General features: G+C 43.5%; 1 protein-coding gene across 7 annotated transcripts; it reads left to right on the top strand.

The window, feature by feature from the left end:
- Positions 1-400: 400 nt before the first annotated feature.
- Positions 401-16,296, top strand: LOC129135362 (sperm-associated antigen 11A). 7 transcript variants are annotated; one of them, XM_054657655.1, is made up of 4 exons: positions 494-593; positions 1,177-1,329; positions 13,151-13,228; positions 16,004-16,296. In XM_054657655.1, the coding sequence occupies exons 1-4, from the start codon at positions 533-535 to the stop codon at positions 16,036-16,038; spliced, it is 327 nt and encodes a 108-aa protein (XP_054513630.1). In that variant the 5' UTR covers positions 494-532; the 3' UTR covers positions 16,039-16,296. The 7 variants fall into 7 exon arrangements, with proteins under 7 accessions (XP_063672838.1, XP_054513630.1, XP_054513633.1 ...); XM_054657657.2 differs by lacking the exon at positions 16,004-16,296 and adding an exon at positions 12,852-12,927 and having other exon boundaries at positions 533-593; positions 13,151-13,172; XM_063816768.1 differs by lacking the exons at positions 13,151-13,228; positions 16,004-16,296 and adding an exon at positions 2,498-2,767 and having other exon boundaries at positions 401-593.
- The last annotated feature ends 777 nt before the right edge of the window (positions 16,297-17,073 follow it).

Here is a 17,073-nt window from a genome sequence, read left to right as displayed (position 1 = left end):
AACATTTTGAGCAGCCTTGGAACTCTCTGTATAACTTCAGGAAGGGATAGTTTGTAAAACCAGGTCCTACCTGTTATGTTGTGTCTTATGCATGATTTTTTAACACTAAAATAAAAACGCTCAGCCAACAGGATAGAATCGACATGGCAGTTTATTTATGTCCCTGTTCTTATGAACATTAGGGGGCTTTTGAGAAGCGTTTGAGGACATTGGCAACTTTATGATACTTATGTTTGTTCTGCCCCTCCATGCCTTTCATCTTTCTGTTTCTCTCTGTTCTTCCTTATTCACCAAACCCACCCAAGATATTCAGGCATATTATTTACTTCCTGAAATATGTGTCTCAAGTGTTTGTTCCACCAGCAGTGGGATAGTAGCGTGTCCACATTGTCCTTTGAGAATGAGAAGTCATCCTGGAGCACAGCTCTTCCCACGCTCCGGGCCCACACACCCAGCCTCACTCCATCAAAGGAGCCCCGCTGCCTGCCCACCCACCCTGGGTGCTTTCTGGCTTGCAGTGCTCTTGGCAGACATGAGGCAACGATTGCTCCCGTCCGTCACCAGCCTTCTCCTTGTGGCCCTGCTGTTTCCAGGTAAAATGGAAAGGTGACCCGGGTCTGGGTGCCAGAATCTCTCTGCAATGGTCATCTGAGGTATGGGAGTCCAGGCTGGACAGGGAGAGATGAAGTCCTTGGAGCATGTATTCCTGGTGGAGCTTTGGGTACGAGTCTCTGAACTGGGTTCATAAATGGCACTCTGAATTGGCTGATGGCACTTGCTTCCCAGGGAAGAGTGTCCCTCCCCGATTCCATTTTCTTATCCTTTTAACATTCCCCTTTCCCTTACAGAGAAGAACATTACATTTTAGGGAATCTTAACAACTGCATTAGTGACACTTGAAATAAATTCTCTGGCTGTGCTGGCTTTGAGGAGGTTCTCAGACTCACCGTTCATGGCATACATTTCTTACACTTCATTCACCTTCTCTCTCTACACATAGGTGCATACAACGCATGTGCACAAATGTGCACACAGACGGAACACTAGCACCCCTCCCAACTCCCCCACCCAATCACCCATGCTCACTCACCTGGTAGACTGTAGGTGCCTCATGCTGACGAGTCTGCCAGGCGGAGGCCTCAGAGCATCCTCAGACGTGTGTTTCCACTTGCACAGGATCGTCTCAAGCCAGACATGTGAACCACTCAGCCACTGAGGCTCTCGGAGAACTCAGGGAAAGAGCCCCTGGGCAAGGCACAAACGGGTTTCAGCTGCTACGCCACGCAGTGAAACGGGACCTCTTACCACCGCGCACCCCACCTTACCAAGGTGAGTCAGGGACCAACACGTGCAACAAGTGCATCCACTGGGGAGACGTAGAGGGAACAAATAGATGGGAAGATGTCTGTGCTGGTCGGGGTGGGTGAGCAGTCATTGTTTGGGGAAGACATGGTGCGGGTGCATTGGGCTGCCCTGCCTGTCAGGGAGACCACGGGGTCTCACAGCTTCCCCTGGGGCTGGATCATTGAGGGCCTTGTGGAACGTGGGAGTATTGAGGGGCCAAAAGGCAATTTATCTGAAGCCACGTCTGTAATTGCTGGCTTCCTCCAAGAACAGGAGCCAGAGGAGACACTGGTGGAAACATGGCCTCCTGCCAGGTTGCAGCCCCATGCCCTTAGCTTTGAAGGTCATTCCCGTTCAAGGAATTTACTGAATACCTACTAAGTTTCAGGTGTCCATTGAGGTCTGGGAAATGCTTCCTGAGGATGCTGGCAGAGAATAGACTGTATTGTCAGTCTACTCAGGCAAGGAGGTAGCAGGAAATGGCAAGGGACAATTGAGCCCACAGCCACTCTTCTGGACTCTTCCAGAAGGGCCAGGCTTCTGGTCAGCCCCCGAACCCCTGGGCAGGACCAGCTTCAAATCCAAAAGAGCCTGGAAGAGCCTGTAGTTTCCAAGATGCTTCTTTAATGCCAAGCTGATTGCTGACCCTAAGACAGGGAAAACTAGGTTAGCAGATCAGTGGGCAAGAGCAAGAAAGACAGGAGGGTGTTGGCAAATTGCTGTGACATCCAGCAAATAAAGTCCTGCTGAATTTGATGCCTGCAGCATCCTACCCAACCTCCCATCCCTTTCTAATTGGCCCACAGTTCCAAAGGACTCATTCATCTGGATCTCCTCCCAAGGGAAGGGAAAAAGAAAACTCAATTATTACACAACAAATATAAACAGGTGCAATAGTAGGCGTGTGTTATTTAGTCTAACAGTATTCCTATGAGACAGGATTATTCCTTCCTTTGGTTAAAGGAGATTTAGTGGGGCAGAGCTATATATCTGGAGTTGATGTTTTAGTTTGGAACTTGAAGCTATTAACTATGGAAAGCTGTTTCATATCCATCCCACCCCCACCCTGTCCCTCATGGCTCAAATGACCACTGTTTGATTCTGGAGATGGTCTTAAGAAGCTAATGTTGGATTTTTTCTTTTTTTAATGCAGAACCTGCATCAGATTTAAAAGTTGTTGACTGCAGGAGAAGTGAAGGCTTCTGCCAAGAATACTGTAATTATATGGAAACACAAGTAGGCTACTGCCCTAAAAAGAAAGACGCCTGCTGTTTACATTAAAACTGATGTTGCTGATATAGAAACAAAGCTCTGCCACTTACCTGTTCTCCGGGGCCACGTTGTCCAATCAGGTGCAGGTTTTTTGCGGAAGTGTCTGAGCAGCAGGGAGCGGAGATATTGCCACTTGTGCCAGACAGTTCAAATATTTTATTGTGGCAAGATAAATGACAAAAATGCTACCTGTGATCTTACAGAAGATGACTTAGCTTGACATGAACCGAATTTTCAAAATCACACAATTTGTGCTAGTAAATGTGGATATCATAAACTTTTATTAGAAAGAATTAAAATAATTTGTTCTTTTATTTAAAAACTATTTTTTGAATACCTACTTCTATTCTAGGTACTGTGCAATGGAGTCCATTCTATTCTAAGTACTGTGAAATGTAGTTGAGGTGTTACGTGTGTGGTCAAACCCATTCTCCATCAGCCCCATCATCTCCTACCTGCAAGCCAGTTCGAAGCCCTGTTCTCTAGCAGCAGCTGAGAGAGTGTGCAGGCAAATGCCTTCTGGGGAGATACTGAGAGCTGGGAGTTACTGCCTGTTCTCTTTGTGCTAAGCCTGGAAGAATACCCTCTGGAAGTCCTCTTGTGCCCCTTTAAAACTACCCATTTGTTCTCTGTGGCCTTAGAAGACACAAAATGCAGAGACCCATTTATGACCCGATGGTGCTGTGCAATTCTAGGCTTTTGGTGTCCTGAACAAAGAACTGGATGTGATACTCAGACAGCAAAGCAAGCAGCAAAAGTGTGTGAAGCGCAGTATTACATTCCCGGAGAGGGGATAGTGGGCTGACTTCTGCCAAATGAGATTAGCATGGCTTCGGTGTACCTTGGGTCTTTTTATGCGTTTTTTTTCCTTCTCTTCGCAAGGCTGCCTGATCTTTTGCCGGTGCCTGCCTTTTGATAGATAGGTGTGTTGCTTAGTTACTTTAGCCTGTGCGGGCTTGTGCATTGTCTCCATCCCATAATTTTAACTACATGCATGATAGGTAGTCCATATGCATGAGCTTTAATGAGCTGATTATCATACAGCATCCTGTTAAGGATACTTTTTCTCTTTAATGCCTATCTCTGAAGAGCTGCCCCTTCCTGGTTTGATGTGGATCTTGCTGGCCATGGGGTCCTTGCTCTCTTCTTTATCTCACTTTTTCTTTTGGCTGCTTCACTTCTGCCTTTCATCTTGCTTCTTGCTCACCCACCCCTTCACCTTGCTTCTGTTTCTGCTTTTATTCACTCTATCCTTTATCCAACTTCCAATTTCCTCTGCAATTCTCCTGCCTCACATTAACTTCTAGAGATAAGTGATTTAGGAGCCAGTCCCCCAGGTGGCAGCTATAAAACTGTGCTTGAAGTATTCTCCTTCAAGGGAGAAGCTGGAGACCTGGATTTCTTGCTGGAGCTAGTCGAGAGGAGCAGGCGCAGTGCCTAGCTATACCTCTGTTCAGGCTCCCACAGGTCTACTGTTCACCCTGCCCCTTTGGCTCCCAGATACAGACCCAGAAGTCAACCCTCAGGCAGCAGATGGGAAAATGGGTAGATAAACCCCTTGCAGGTAGAAACCGGGAGGTGGGCATTTACCTGCCTGCTCTGGCCTCAGCCCAGGGAGAGAGCTGCCAAAAGTGCTTGCAAATCTGTGTCCCACCATCTCTTTGGTGTCTGTGGTTTAGGGAGACCTGCAGATGCCCAGCTCTATCAACCCTGAGCTGGGTGATTTAGGAGCCAAATCCCTGGGTGGGAAGCATAAAGGTCAGGGTACTATATGTGTGGTCCAAACCCTTCACTCCTCAGGGAGAAGCTAGGAGTTGGGACTTCCTTACCAATTAATTGTAAGGTGTTATGCCTGGGATAGGGATTGTGCGGGGAGTGTGTCTCAGCTCTTCCCACCTGTTTTCACATGAATATTTTCTCAGTTGCTTGATGTGTAGTAGTCTTTCAATTAGTCCATGGTTTTCTCTCAGAAAGAACCGATCTGTGTGTTGATATTTCTTTGGTATATCCGTGGAAGGAAGGAAAGGCTGGAGCCTCTTAGTCCACCATCTTGCAGATATCAGTCTGGCACACCCTTGATTACTGTGTAGTTGAGCGTTTTTTCGTTTGTTTATTGATCATTTTTTCTCTTCTGTAAAATTTAATAGTTTTACTGGGTTACTACTTTCTTTTCTTTTTTTTTTTTTTTTGAGATAGAGTTTCACCCTTGTTGCCCAGGCTGGAGTGCAATGGTGCGATTTTGGCTCACCACAACCTCCACCTCCCGGGTTCAAGCGATTCTCCCAGGTTCAAGCAATTCTCCTGCCTCAGCCTTCCTAAGTAGCTGGGATTATGGGTGTCCACCACCATGCCCGGCTAATTTTGTATTTTTAGTAGAGACGGGGTTTCTCCATGTTGATCAGGCTGGTCTCAAACTCCCGACCTCAGGTGATCTGTCCGCCTCGGCCTCCCAAAGTGCTGGAATTACAGGCGTGAGCCACCGCGCCCGGCCAGGTTACCGCTTTATTCTTATCCATGTACATGTGCTCCTTTTATATCTAACCTTACATATTCTTTCCTCCATCAATTATCTTCCCTTTCTCTGGAATGCCTCCGGCTTAAACCCCAGTTATCCTTGAAATATCCTCTCATTATCTTTCAACCATAATTTTCATGCTTTTCCCTTTTGTTCTCTACTTTGCAGATATTTATTTTTATATCAGTTTCTCTTTCTGTAGAGCCCTTCTTTTTTTTTTTTTTTTTTTTTTTTTTTTTTACTATTTTTGGATTTTGAAGTTCAGTTATTAGATTTTTAATTATTTTTAAATAGTCTTATGTTTGCAAATAGTCTCTTTCTTTCTCAACGTGTGACTTTCTCATGGGATCTAATTCTCATTTTGCTTACCACAGTTTCTCAAATCTCATTAGGAATAAATACATATTGATTGTTTTAAAACTGCATTTTTTCATTGAAATCGCACATATTCCAGTTCAGTTAAGTCTCTTCCAGTTTCTAAAAGTGCTGACTTCACTTCTGCTAGTTTTACACTGACCGCTAACATCTGCTTGGTCATGCAGACCAGCTGTTGCAGGATTGCTTTGGTAGGGTAAGCAAGCGAGTGAGAGGTGGCACAGAATGAATGTGGGTAGAATCTGCTGTTTGTCTTAAACTTTTCTGTAGGGTATCTCTACTTAAAAGAAGTTTCATGGATGTCTTTAATAAATAAATAGGGAAGAAATAATGATATTTGCCTAATCTGTCCATAAAATCTTCATCAGTGATAATTATTTTAGGCTCAAGTTAATTAATAATAAACTGCACATCACAAAACTCTGAGCTCATTATTCTCTTTGCAGCTTTCTTTAATCCCCATAAATTAAAACTTCCTGCAAATATTGTTATGTATTAGATTGCTACAAAAGTAATTGTGGTTTTTGCCATTGAAAATAACGGTCAAAACCGCAATTACTTTTGCACCAACCTAAATATAAGCATCTGGGTAAGAATCAGGATCCTGGGGCTCAGCATAGGAAAGAAACTAGGTACACAGAGCCCTTTACAGAATGCCACCTTTCCAGGCTTTTTTTCTGAACAAAGATGTTCCTTAATCAACTTATATATGGGCACACTCACACGGGGCTGATAGCCACGGATAATGAAGGTATATGAAACTAGTCCTCACATACAAAACCAGAAGCACTGGTAACTTAAATAACCTCTTTGTAAAGCAATCTCAATATGTATGTAAGATATAAAATACTTGTTCTCATTGTTTCAGTTATTCTGCTCAGAAATTATCCTGGGAAATAAAAAATACTTTGAGAAACCAAAAAAAAAAAAAACTCTAAAAAGTTCAAAATGGAGCACTACATTAGCAAACTACAATAAATCTACTCAGAGATATTACATATTCCTTAGGTATAATAAATATAACACAGTGAAAAACCATCAAAATGCATAACATTTTCAAAATACTTATATGTCCTAAAAATTATGATACCAATGTTCACATATTTGATATAAAATTAACTGTGAAAAGTATGCTTAAAAACAATAAAGTTTCTAATGTTAAAATTATTGGTGATTTTTAGATATTTGCACCTTTAAAAATACCATCAAGTTATTGCATTACTCTTAAATGTTAAATATACATTTGTAAGAACAAAATTAATGTGCCTAAAAATAAACATATATATGTATATACAAAGATATCACTTAATTATAAGCAAAGACATTCTGTTGTAGACTTAAGTTGCATCCAGAAACTCACAGAGTTAACATAAGAAAGCGCTTCCTGGGCAGTAAGATGATAAGACTCCTTGTTTGCATAGCGGTGAGTAAAAATAAAAAAAAATTTTATAAAAAGATGATATGACATTTAAAGCATGTTACCCAGGGAGATTTTGGAGCCTACCTGGGATTCATAAAAAACAGGTAGAAACTGATTTTTTTTTCCTCTCATTCTTTGATATTATAATATTTGCAGTGCTGGGTTGGGGACAAGGGGAGGGAGAGCATTAGGACAAATACCTAATGCATGTGGGGCTTAGAATATAGATGACGGGTTGATGGGTGCAGAAAACCACCATGGCACATGCATATCTACGTAACAAACCTGCACGTTCTGCACATGTATCACAGAACTTAAAGTAAAATAAAATAAAAATAAATAAAAATTACAGACATTAAAAAGAAAATGTGCCATCCTGCTTGGAGACAACTGAATAAATATAATGGGTTCTCAAGGTCAGTCCTGAGCCAGCAATTCCATTAGTTATGCATTCTTTGTTCTCACAGCAGCTTTTTAGTACAGGCCCCTGAGCCCTGATGAGGTTGTATGGCCACCAGTTTTACGCAGTGGGAAGAGGTCCTTAGACAGGAGCTTGCTGGAGGCTGTCTCAGAACGCCCTGCAGCACACCTGACTGCCTTGTATTCCACTCTGCACGCCCACCTTCCGCGCAGCGTCCTTCCCTCCCCTGCACCCCAGCAGCTTTCCCCGGGATTTGATCCTTCTGACTCATCCATTGCTCAGAGAGTCCCCATCATCAGGAAGCCTGTCTTCTCTTCAATGCCTGAGGTTTGCAGGGCAAGGAACAGGTGGGCAGGCTCAGTCAATTCCACCCCATTGCACCTCGTGTGACATAAATAATGGGCGCTTCTAATCTTTTCTTCCTGTCCCTACATGTGGTCGTCACTGCAACTCTGCAGGCTTGACCTGCTCTCACCTGGCTTATTTTTACCTCTTTGGGTCATGGGAAATGACCTTCTGCACCCAGGGAATCTCCCTTAGTTGATAAGACCAAAATGGAAATAAATAATAAGACCAAAATGGGAAGTTAGTGTGCCTTCATAAAGAGAGATTAAATTCATGAACACAAACCCTGCCTCTTTCTTGAAAACCCAAAATACATAAATAAATAAAACCTCCGGAGCAAGAGGAGTAACATTAGCATTGCCCATGAGGATAAAAAAGTGGGGAGAAACCCCAGCTGACTTTTTCATCATCCCAAAAGGAGACACCAGTAAGCAGCCACTGGATTTGCCAGCTGTGCACATTTCATATATATGGAATCATACAATATGTGGTATTTTGTGCCTAGCTTATTTTACTTAATGTGAGATTTTCAAAGTTCCTCCATGTTGGAGAATGTGGCATTACTTCTTTTCCTTTTGTGACTAAATAATATTGCATTGCATGGATGCGCCACACTTTGCTTACACATTCATCAACTGATGCACATTTGCATTGCTTCCACCGTTGACACTTGTGACTAATTCTGCTATGAACACTACACTCATGTACAGGTTGCTGTTTGAACACCTATTTTCACTGCTTGTATGTATACACCTAGGAGTTGAATTGCTAGGCCATATTGGTAACTCATATTGTTTAACTTTCTGAGGAACTGCCAGACTTTTCCACAGCAGCTGCACCACTGTACATTCCCAGCAGCAACATATGAAGGTTACAATTTCTCCACATCCTCACCAACACTTGCTGTTTTCAAAAATTTTGTTTTGTTTTGTTTCATTTTGAGACAGAGTCTCGCTCTGGCGCCCAGGCTGGAGTGCAGTGGCCCGATCTCAGCTCACTGCAACTTCCGCCTCCCGGGTTCAAGCGATTCTCCTGCCTCAGCCTCCTGAGTAGCTGGGATTACAGGCGCCCACCAGCATGCCTAGCTAATTGCCCGGCTAATTTTTGTATTTTTAGTAGAGATGGAGTTTCACCATATTGGCCAGGCTGGTCTTGAACTCCCGACCTTGTGATCCACCAGCCTTGGCCTCCCAAAGTGCTGGGATTACAGGTGTGAGCCACTGCTTCTGAAGTTTTATTTTTTTTATGACTGTCCTAGTAGATGTGAAGTGATATTTCATTGTGGTTTTGATTTGCATTTTTCTAATGACTAATGATATTGAGCATCTTTCGTGTGCTTGCTGGTCATTTGAATTTCTTCTTTGGAAAAATCTATTTAAGTCCTTTGTCCATTTTTAAGTGTGTTGTTTGTCTTTTTGTTGTTGAATTGTATCAATATTTTTTAAAATACAGAAACATTTTTTCTACTATCAAATGTTTGCAAACCCAAAGTTATCTTTCCTCTCTTCTCCTTACACTCTTCTTTTCCATTCATGAGTATGATGCACATCAGAATAATTAGCTTGTGTGTTGGGACAAATTGAACTCTATTTCCTTTCAACTATGCAATTATATGAACCTATGAACCTATAGCCAGATATTAACAAAATTAGCCAATACGCGTGATTTTCTAGTTTGATTTCTTTGAAATGATATGCCTTATTCTTCAGAATTATCCACAAAATAGTTCCGTGGGGATTGCTTTCTGGGTCTGTGATTTGGAAATGGATTCAAGTCTGGAGGAGAAGGTACATGATAAAATTTAGTACTATTAATTTATTTCTCCCCCAAATGAATTTATTTTCCAACATAGTTTATTGTTTCCAAACTATATAGAAATTTTCTAAACTATAATTTCACAATGATTTGATCAGTAACTGCACTACTAGAAAAAATATGCCATCCACCTTTACCTTGGATCCTTTCCAAATAACGTATAGTATAAATAGAAAGAATGAATGTAAAGTATAAAATATGCATTTTATTGTTTTATCTATAAGTCATCTTAGTGACTTTTAAAAAATGACTCAAATTTTTGAATATCCACACTCAGTGTTTTTATCAAACAATGGTTCATGTATCATACAGCCACTTTGTCCATGCACAGGATACATTCAGAATTGTCATTATTCCTTGGGACCCTTGAACTTAGGGTATCATCTTGGTGTGGAAGCCAATTTCCCTAAGGGGCAAATGAAACTGCTTTTCTTTCTTTCTTTTTTTTTTTTTTTTAATGAGAGATTTCAGAGATATCTTCAGAACAAATGCTCCACAGAGAAAGAATTTCACATTTTAATCGATTTTTTAAAGTACTGAGTTGGACCCTCACAAATATTCATAACTATTTTACAATTACTTAGTACATAGCTAACATTCAAGGTAACTTTTTCTCTCTCTCTTTTTTTTTTGGTGGAGGGTCAAAAGCAGCTTGGAGTGCCCAATTTTCCCTAAAGTCTTAACTTCAAAGGTGATTTTGCAAGGTACAGAAAGGTCTGTGAGTCAGAGAGTCCCTGCCAGGGCACATTGTCCTGCTTAATCTCTCCAGAGGTGGAAAGTTCAAAATGAACACCCAGCCCCTGCCTCTTTGAGATGCTCACACTGTTCACCCATGCAGAAATTCTAAGACCACTGCTTGATGTCTCTTTTTCAAAATCCATGTCTAGGTAAGACTCATGGTGAGATATGGTTGTTGTAGACTGGTTAAATAATGCAGAAGACAGCTTGCAGAAAATATGATGTGTCTAATCTGAAGAATAACAAAGCTCTGCAAGCTATAACAAGTAATATAGGAAAGTCCAGAATGATATCTAGAGTCTGCTATTGTTTACATAAAAATGGGGTATGGATTCATCTCTGCTTCCATACACATGGGACACCTCTGGAAGGATTAATAAGAAGCTAACAGCAATTGTTATGAAGCCCAGGGGGATAGGAGAGAAGACATCCTTCTCACTTGCCCCTTTTGCTTAAGAGAATTTTAAGGGAAATAAATCTAAGTGATCCTGGGACTAAAATCAAATAGGGGCAAAATGTGCAGCTTTATCCACTGTGTGTTTTAATACCACATATTATATAAACCCACACACAAAAATATCATGTCCTTGCAGATTCTGTTTTCACAACTCCCAGCACCCCAGAGCCCACAAACCTCCCTCCAGCCCAGGATGACACAGCCCTGTGGTTGCCGGGGGCTCTCTGCATCCCTCACTAGACTGTCACCTCCGACAGCGGATAACTTCATCAAATGAGAGAAGAGCCTGTCCTCTTCCTCCAAAGTAGACAATATCCTGGCTCTTCATAAATAGGTGAATTTTGCCAAATTTTTGGAATAATGTGGTATGTTGTCTCTGTTTTTTTTTTCTTTCAGCATAGTGTTTGTGAGGTTCATCCACGTTGTTGTACACATCTTCTTGTTTTTCTATTCTTGTTGTGGTGTGGAAATACATTGTGTTTTGTTGTTGTCATAATACACTATTTGGTTGCATTCTCTTGGCTGCAAGGAAATGTGCTACAATGAACGTTCGTGCACATGTCTCCTAATGCACGTGGGCCTATGTTTCTGTTGGTAGATGGGAGTCATGTTGCTGGGAAATAAGCTAATTATCTGCTCAACTGTGGTGGACACCGCAGCTTTCTGAAGGCGGAAAATATATCTTTACACAACCATGTCTCTAGCACCTAGCACAGGGCTTGGCACTAAGTAGCCACACCTCAACGTTGGTTCACTTTCATCTTCAATATCCGTATATGGAATTATTGGTTGATCCCTGCTTCTCTGAATATCCGGAAGCCAGTCTATTTTTAGGCAGAAAGGGAAGAGTAGTCAGTAACCTTCTGCCCACAGCCTTACTCAGTAGAGCAGATAAATATGCTCATGCTGATCAGTATTCCCAAAAACCTATAAATGTCCCATTTTGTGCCTTCTCCGCTCCATTTCATTCCATCATTCATCATATTTGCTCTCCTTCACGGGAGGGCAGGGAGGTTCAACGGACCTTAAAACATGAAGGTCTTTTTTCTGTTTGCTGTTCTCTTTTGTTTGGTCCAAACAAACTCAGGTAAATGTCTCCTGGTTAGCCCTGGGGAAGGTAGTGCAGGAATTCCATTTATGTGTGTGTCTATATGGACAGTGGGTAGGTGTGTCTGTATGTTGTTAGTGGATGCAGGTGGGCCACTGTGGGGCTCAGTCTTGGACAATTTTGATCTCCCCTGTGAAGTTTTTTAAAAGCTAAATGAGTGTTATAAAGGTCTTGACACAAGACAAAGGGGTATGCTTGCTCTGATACAAGTGGCAAGCACTCACTGCAGTCTGAGAAAAGTTTTCAGAAGGAAGTTATAGTCATATGAATGTCAGAGCTGGAAGGGAATCAGAGATTGTCTATAGCAGCCCCATGCTCTACAAAAAGAAAACCAAAGTCCAGAGAAAGTGTTAATTTACCACTGTGCAATGAATCTTTATGGTCATAGTAGGTCTTCAAACTTATAATATTCCCCCTGCTTGCACATAGAACACATTTTACAGATGGGCAAGCTGAAGTGTAACCAGTTAAATGAGTTGTCTAAGGAGACATAATGAGATCTTGGAAGAAGTAAGACCAGAATCCAGGTCTCCACGCTTCCAGGCTGGGGGCTCTTCTGTCTTGACTAAAGGTGGACCCCCCACCTTCTTCACTTTGCCGTCTCCTCCAAGCTGTGACAGGGCTGAGATGATACAGAATCAGGGATTAGACCCCGTTTGGAGGTTGGATGTTGTACAAGAGTGTTTTCCTAATCACGCAAGACCAACACTGTGCTGTTGTTGTTGTTGCTGCTGTTGTTGCTGCTGTTTAAAGTCATCGTACGTGGCATTTGCAGATCTGACATAAGTAAGATCTTTCTTTCAACCATCTCTTGCCCAATGTCCTGTTGTTATAAAAATTTAGGTGGTCATTTGTGACTTACAAGCCCACAGGTCCTGGTGAGGAGAGAGGTTTTATTTTCTCCTTTTCGTTGTAGGACATAAAACTAAAAATTGGGCCATAAGTTGAGAATGGGTTAATACCTCTAATTTCCTTAGAGACCAAGACCTGTCCTATTCTGGACCACTTCTGTTTTCCAAAACTTCCTTTGTTTCCTTCTAGTGCACATCTCTCACCAGGAGGCTCGAGGACCCTCATTTAAGATCTGCGTGGGCTTTTTAGGGCCTAGATGGGCCAGGTGAGCATTCATAAAACACACCCTATCATCCTCCTGGCAACATTTCAGATATAAATTATCGTTCCTGTTTTAAAGCTAAGAGGCCAAAGTTCGGTTAAACTGGGGCTTGTCCAAAAATACTTAGCCTTGTCAGAATATATAACCCTTGGCAGTGGGCTGGGGTCATCTTCTATTCTCTGCACTATATGAGTTAAATGTCAACTCTCTTCTGTTGTATCCATAGGGGATGTTCCACTGGGAATTAGAAATACCATCTGCCGTATGCAGCAAGGGATCTGCAGACTTTTTTTCTGCCATTCTGGTGAGAAAAAGCGTGACATTTGCTCTGATCCCTGGAATAGGTGTTGCGTATCAAATACAGATGAAGAAGGAAAAGAGAAACCAGAGATGGATGGCAGATCTGGGATCTAAAATATAAGCTCCCGGAAGGCAGGGATGTTGAAGTATCCCAAGGGCTTAAAGGAATGTGTAGCTTATAGTAGGTGTTCAATAAATATTTGTTGAATGAATTTAGCACCAAAGGTGAAGAGCTGATAAAAGACATTTTTTTAACTTCCTTACTTCTCCGTGTACTGCCTTTTCAAAGGGGTCTCAGAATTTTGTGATATTCCACTTTCCTTTCCTAATCAAGGGAATGTCTCTTAAGTATCTGGAGATGGGAACCGACTAGAAACCAAGCTCCAAACTGATTTTCAGAGAGACATAAATGCAACCAATCTGCTGCTCTGTTTTCCATCTGATGACATCTTTCTTACCACACCCAGCACTAGCCTTCTCCTGCTTATTCACCCAGATGGTAATGCACCTTATCCCTTTTCCCTTTATGCCTCCTCAAGCAATAACACCAACAGGTCACATTTCAGTAGGATAGTATTGTTTTCAAGCATTTACTCTTAGGCTATTTCAATTTATTAATACAACAAGCTGATAGTGTGTATAATAGGGGGTAAGCGGGTCCATTTTAGGAATGAAAGAAAAACGAAAATCATCAGGTGAAGCACATTTCCCCCAGGCTAGCAATTCATAAATGGCATTCTCAGTATGCCTATCAGCCAGCATTCATTCTTCTATGATCCTTCTAAAAAACATATTTCTGTGTAATTGGAGCAAGGCAGGGCCCCTGTTCATGGAGATTCCTGAATGCTTAGCTGCCTTTTGCCTTTCTCTGGATCCTGCTTGAATTTGTTGAATACTAGTTCCAATGGTAGTGAATACCAATTACAAGCAAGGAATTTAAAAAATAATAAAAACAAACGTGCTGAGAGATAGAGACCACATGCCAAGCTTTTTCCTGACTGACAGGTGGCTTGGGAAGATGCTCTGTGTTCCTCTTTCTGTCGCTGCCTGAGTCCAGTGTGCTCCTGAATGAGCTGAGGTGCTGTAAAGAGCCCTCTAGAATGTATACTTTGGGGCTACAGTCTCAATTCCCAGCTCAAGTTGCAATGAATATTTGTCATCTTGCCTTTGGCCTCTCGCAGCCTCTTCTAAACTCACTCTTGTTTTTTTTTTCTTTTCTAAATGCAATCAGACAGACCTCTGGAAGTGCACAGAGTAAGTCTCTCTTAGGCACAGGCACCTCTGCAGGGCTCTCTGTCATGCCTCTAGAGGGGAGAGCCATTGTTCCATCCCTGAAGGGAATGACTTCCTGAAGGGCATTGGCCCCTATTAGCCTTGGCTCAGAGTGAAACGCAGCAAACGTGCATGCCTCAGAACTGGCAGACACATTCTCAGCCAGGAGTGCCACCAGCCCACACCAGCAGATCTGTGTACCAGAAACACAAAATAAAATGAAGGGCCACTGGGGGGCTGGAGCCTGGTTCCATAAGGATGGGACTTCTGAGCAGGTGCCGTTAGACAGCAGCCCCTTCTTTTGGCCTCATGTTCCTCAGAAATGAAATGAAGGAGCTGGGCTCCATCTCAGACCCCATCAGAGCACAGCAGCCTGGGGGTGTGGAAGCAGAGCCTCACCCAAGGACCAAGGGGTCTCCACCAGGTGAGATGGGGAGGATGGGAACCCCGTCCCTCCCTGCCAGGGTGCTGCAGGTGAGAACCCCCAGGGAGCCCTCCGCAGAGTCCAGGGCCAGCCAGCAGGGCACTCGCGTGGGCCCTAGGCTGTACTATTTAATATTTTTAAGGTGGACCTTGGGCCTGGGCTGATCTAAATTGTAGAAAATGTCATCTCCCTCTTATGTAAAATTTCTCCAAAGGAAGTGTTTGTCCACCTGTAAGGCATGGTAAAAAACTGGTACCTATGGCATTGCCCAGCACAAAACAGGCTGTCTGGGAGTGTTTGCTGAGGCTTCCGGGAAGCAAACATGGAAGGGAAGGGAAGGGAAGGGAAGGGAAGGGGAGGGGAAGGGAAAGGAAGGGAGGGGAGGGAAGGTGGTGCAGGCTCCTGGAGTCCTCAGTGGTGAGCTCCGGAGTTGCTCTGTTCCCTTTTTAATTTTTGTTTACTTTTTGGCTGTTTTTTCTTTTTCTTTTTTTCAATGTAAAGTGTCTCTGTAAGGCCTGAGAATGAATCTGACTGGATCAGCCCAGAGACCAAGTGAGAGCCCCCAAAACTGGGGCTTACTTTCTTGTTCCGCCCCTCTGGGATATTGGGCAGATCTCCATAGCATCCCTGTCCCCATCTGTAAAGTGACAGGATTGAACTCCGTCCTAAAATGTCCTGGAGTGGTTCTAAGACAGAATCCCCAAAACGCTCTTTTTCAAAGCCTGAAAGGCTTGGGTCAGGCAGGCATCCCGGCAATACCAACACCTACCACGCGGGGGCGCGCTGCCCTTCCAGTGCCTGCAGATGGGATTTTTTTTTTTTTTTTTTTTGAGCACTTGTTCTGAAGCTGGGCACTGGGCTAAGGACAGGAGCAGCTGGGGTCACCGCAGGGGAGAGCCAGGGCGCCCAGGTTACCAACGCTTCTGGCCTGAATCTCATGGCACTGATTACAGTGCCTCATTCGTCTCTGTCCTGCACAGGGTACCATTGACGCCAGGGGGGTGGAAATGAATTAAGTTCAGACTGAATCAGCAGGGATATTTATTGAGGCATTGTCAGGCATCTGCTCTTATTTGGGAACAGGGACAGGCCAGCAGCACAGACAACGCTGTGGATAAGGAGAGTAGAGCCTCTTCCTGCCTCCTGTCTTCTGGAGTTGTGACCGCAGGGTGGCCCAGGTGGATCGGCCTCAGAGGCCAGGGGGCAGCTCTCTGCAGCCGAAGAGCAGGAGCCTCACCCACGGTCTGTGGCTCTGACTAAGCCTGGACTGCCTCTCGGCTGTGCTCCGTGGACTGGCTCCCCAGGGATCCATGTGAGAGACCGGAGTATGATCCTCAGTGCGAGGACAAATAAAAGTAGTGATTACGTCCACCCCATCCTGCCCTCCGTCCAGATCTGTTTTCAATTTGAGGATTCACCTGCCTTGTCCTTGCTAAGACACCTTCAGCCTGTGGTCAGGGGAAGCTGGGAAGAGGTGCTGGGAGACCCAGGACATTGCCAGTTGCTTCTCTGGCTGGCACTCAGAGGTGCGTGAACCCTCTGCCAACCCCAAGAGGGGCAGGAGGGTGCCTGGTGGTGGGCCGGAGCTCCAGCCAGCCAGCCGGGGCAGAAGGACTAGGCCTGGTCCAATGGGGGCCCAGGATGTTTTTCTTGGCAAATCCTCATACTTTTCACATAGCTCTTTCTTCTGAGATAAGTATGATAATCTCCACTGTATCTCTAAGGAATCAGCTTCCTGATATGACACAGTAACGAGGAATGACAGAGCTGTTCCCTCCTAGTACTCAAATTGGCTCGAATTTCAACCCCACTCTGAAGCTTTCCTGGCCCTCTACCCGCATTCCTGCCTGGCATTATCAATTGGTCTACGTCTCTGCCCCTCAGACACTTCGGTGCATCCTATCATAGGGTCTAGTCACTCTGTTGCCATCATTTATTTACATATTTATAGTCCTCCCACTAGACCTTGAGCTCCTCAAGGACAGGGCCTGGTACATAAATACTCATATTTACATCTTTAGTAACCAGTGAAGAACAATAAATATGAAATAGAGGAAGGAATGAGTGAATTAACCTAAGCCTCAAACACTGGTCTTCTTCAGTGTACCACTACTGTCCTTTTTAATCCAAGCACTGGGGCAGATTTCACCAGG

Source organism: Pan troglodytes, chromosome 7 (genome assembly GCF_028858775.2).
Source record: "Pan troglodytes isolate AG18354 chromosome 7, NHGRI_mPanTro3-v2.0_pri, whole genome shotgun sequence".
NCBI lineage: Eukaryota > Metazoa > Chordata > Mammalia > Primates > Hominidae > Pan > Pan troglodytes.
The sequence above is the reverse complement of the archived record's forward strand: the minus strand, read 5'-3'. Positions and strand labels throughout refer to the sequence as shown.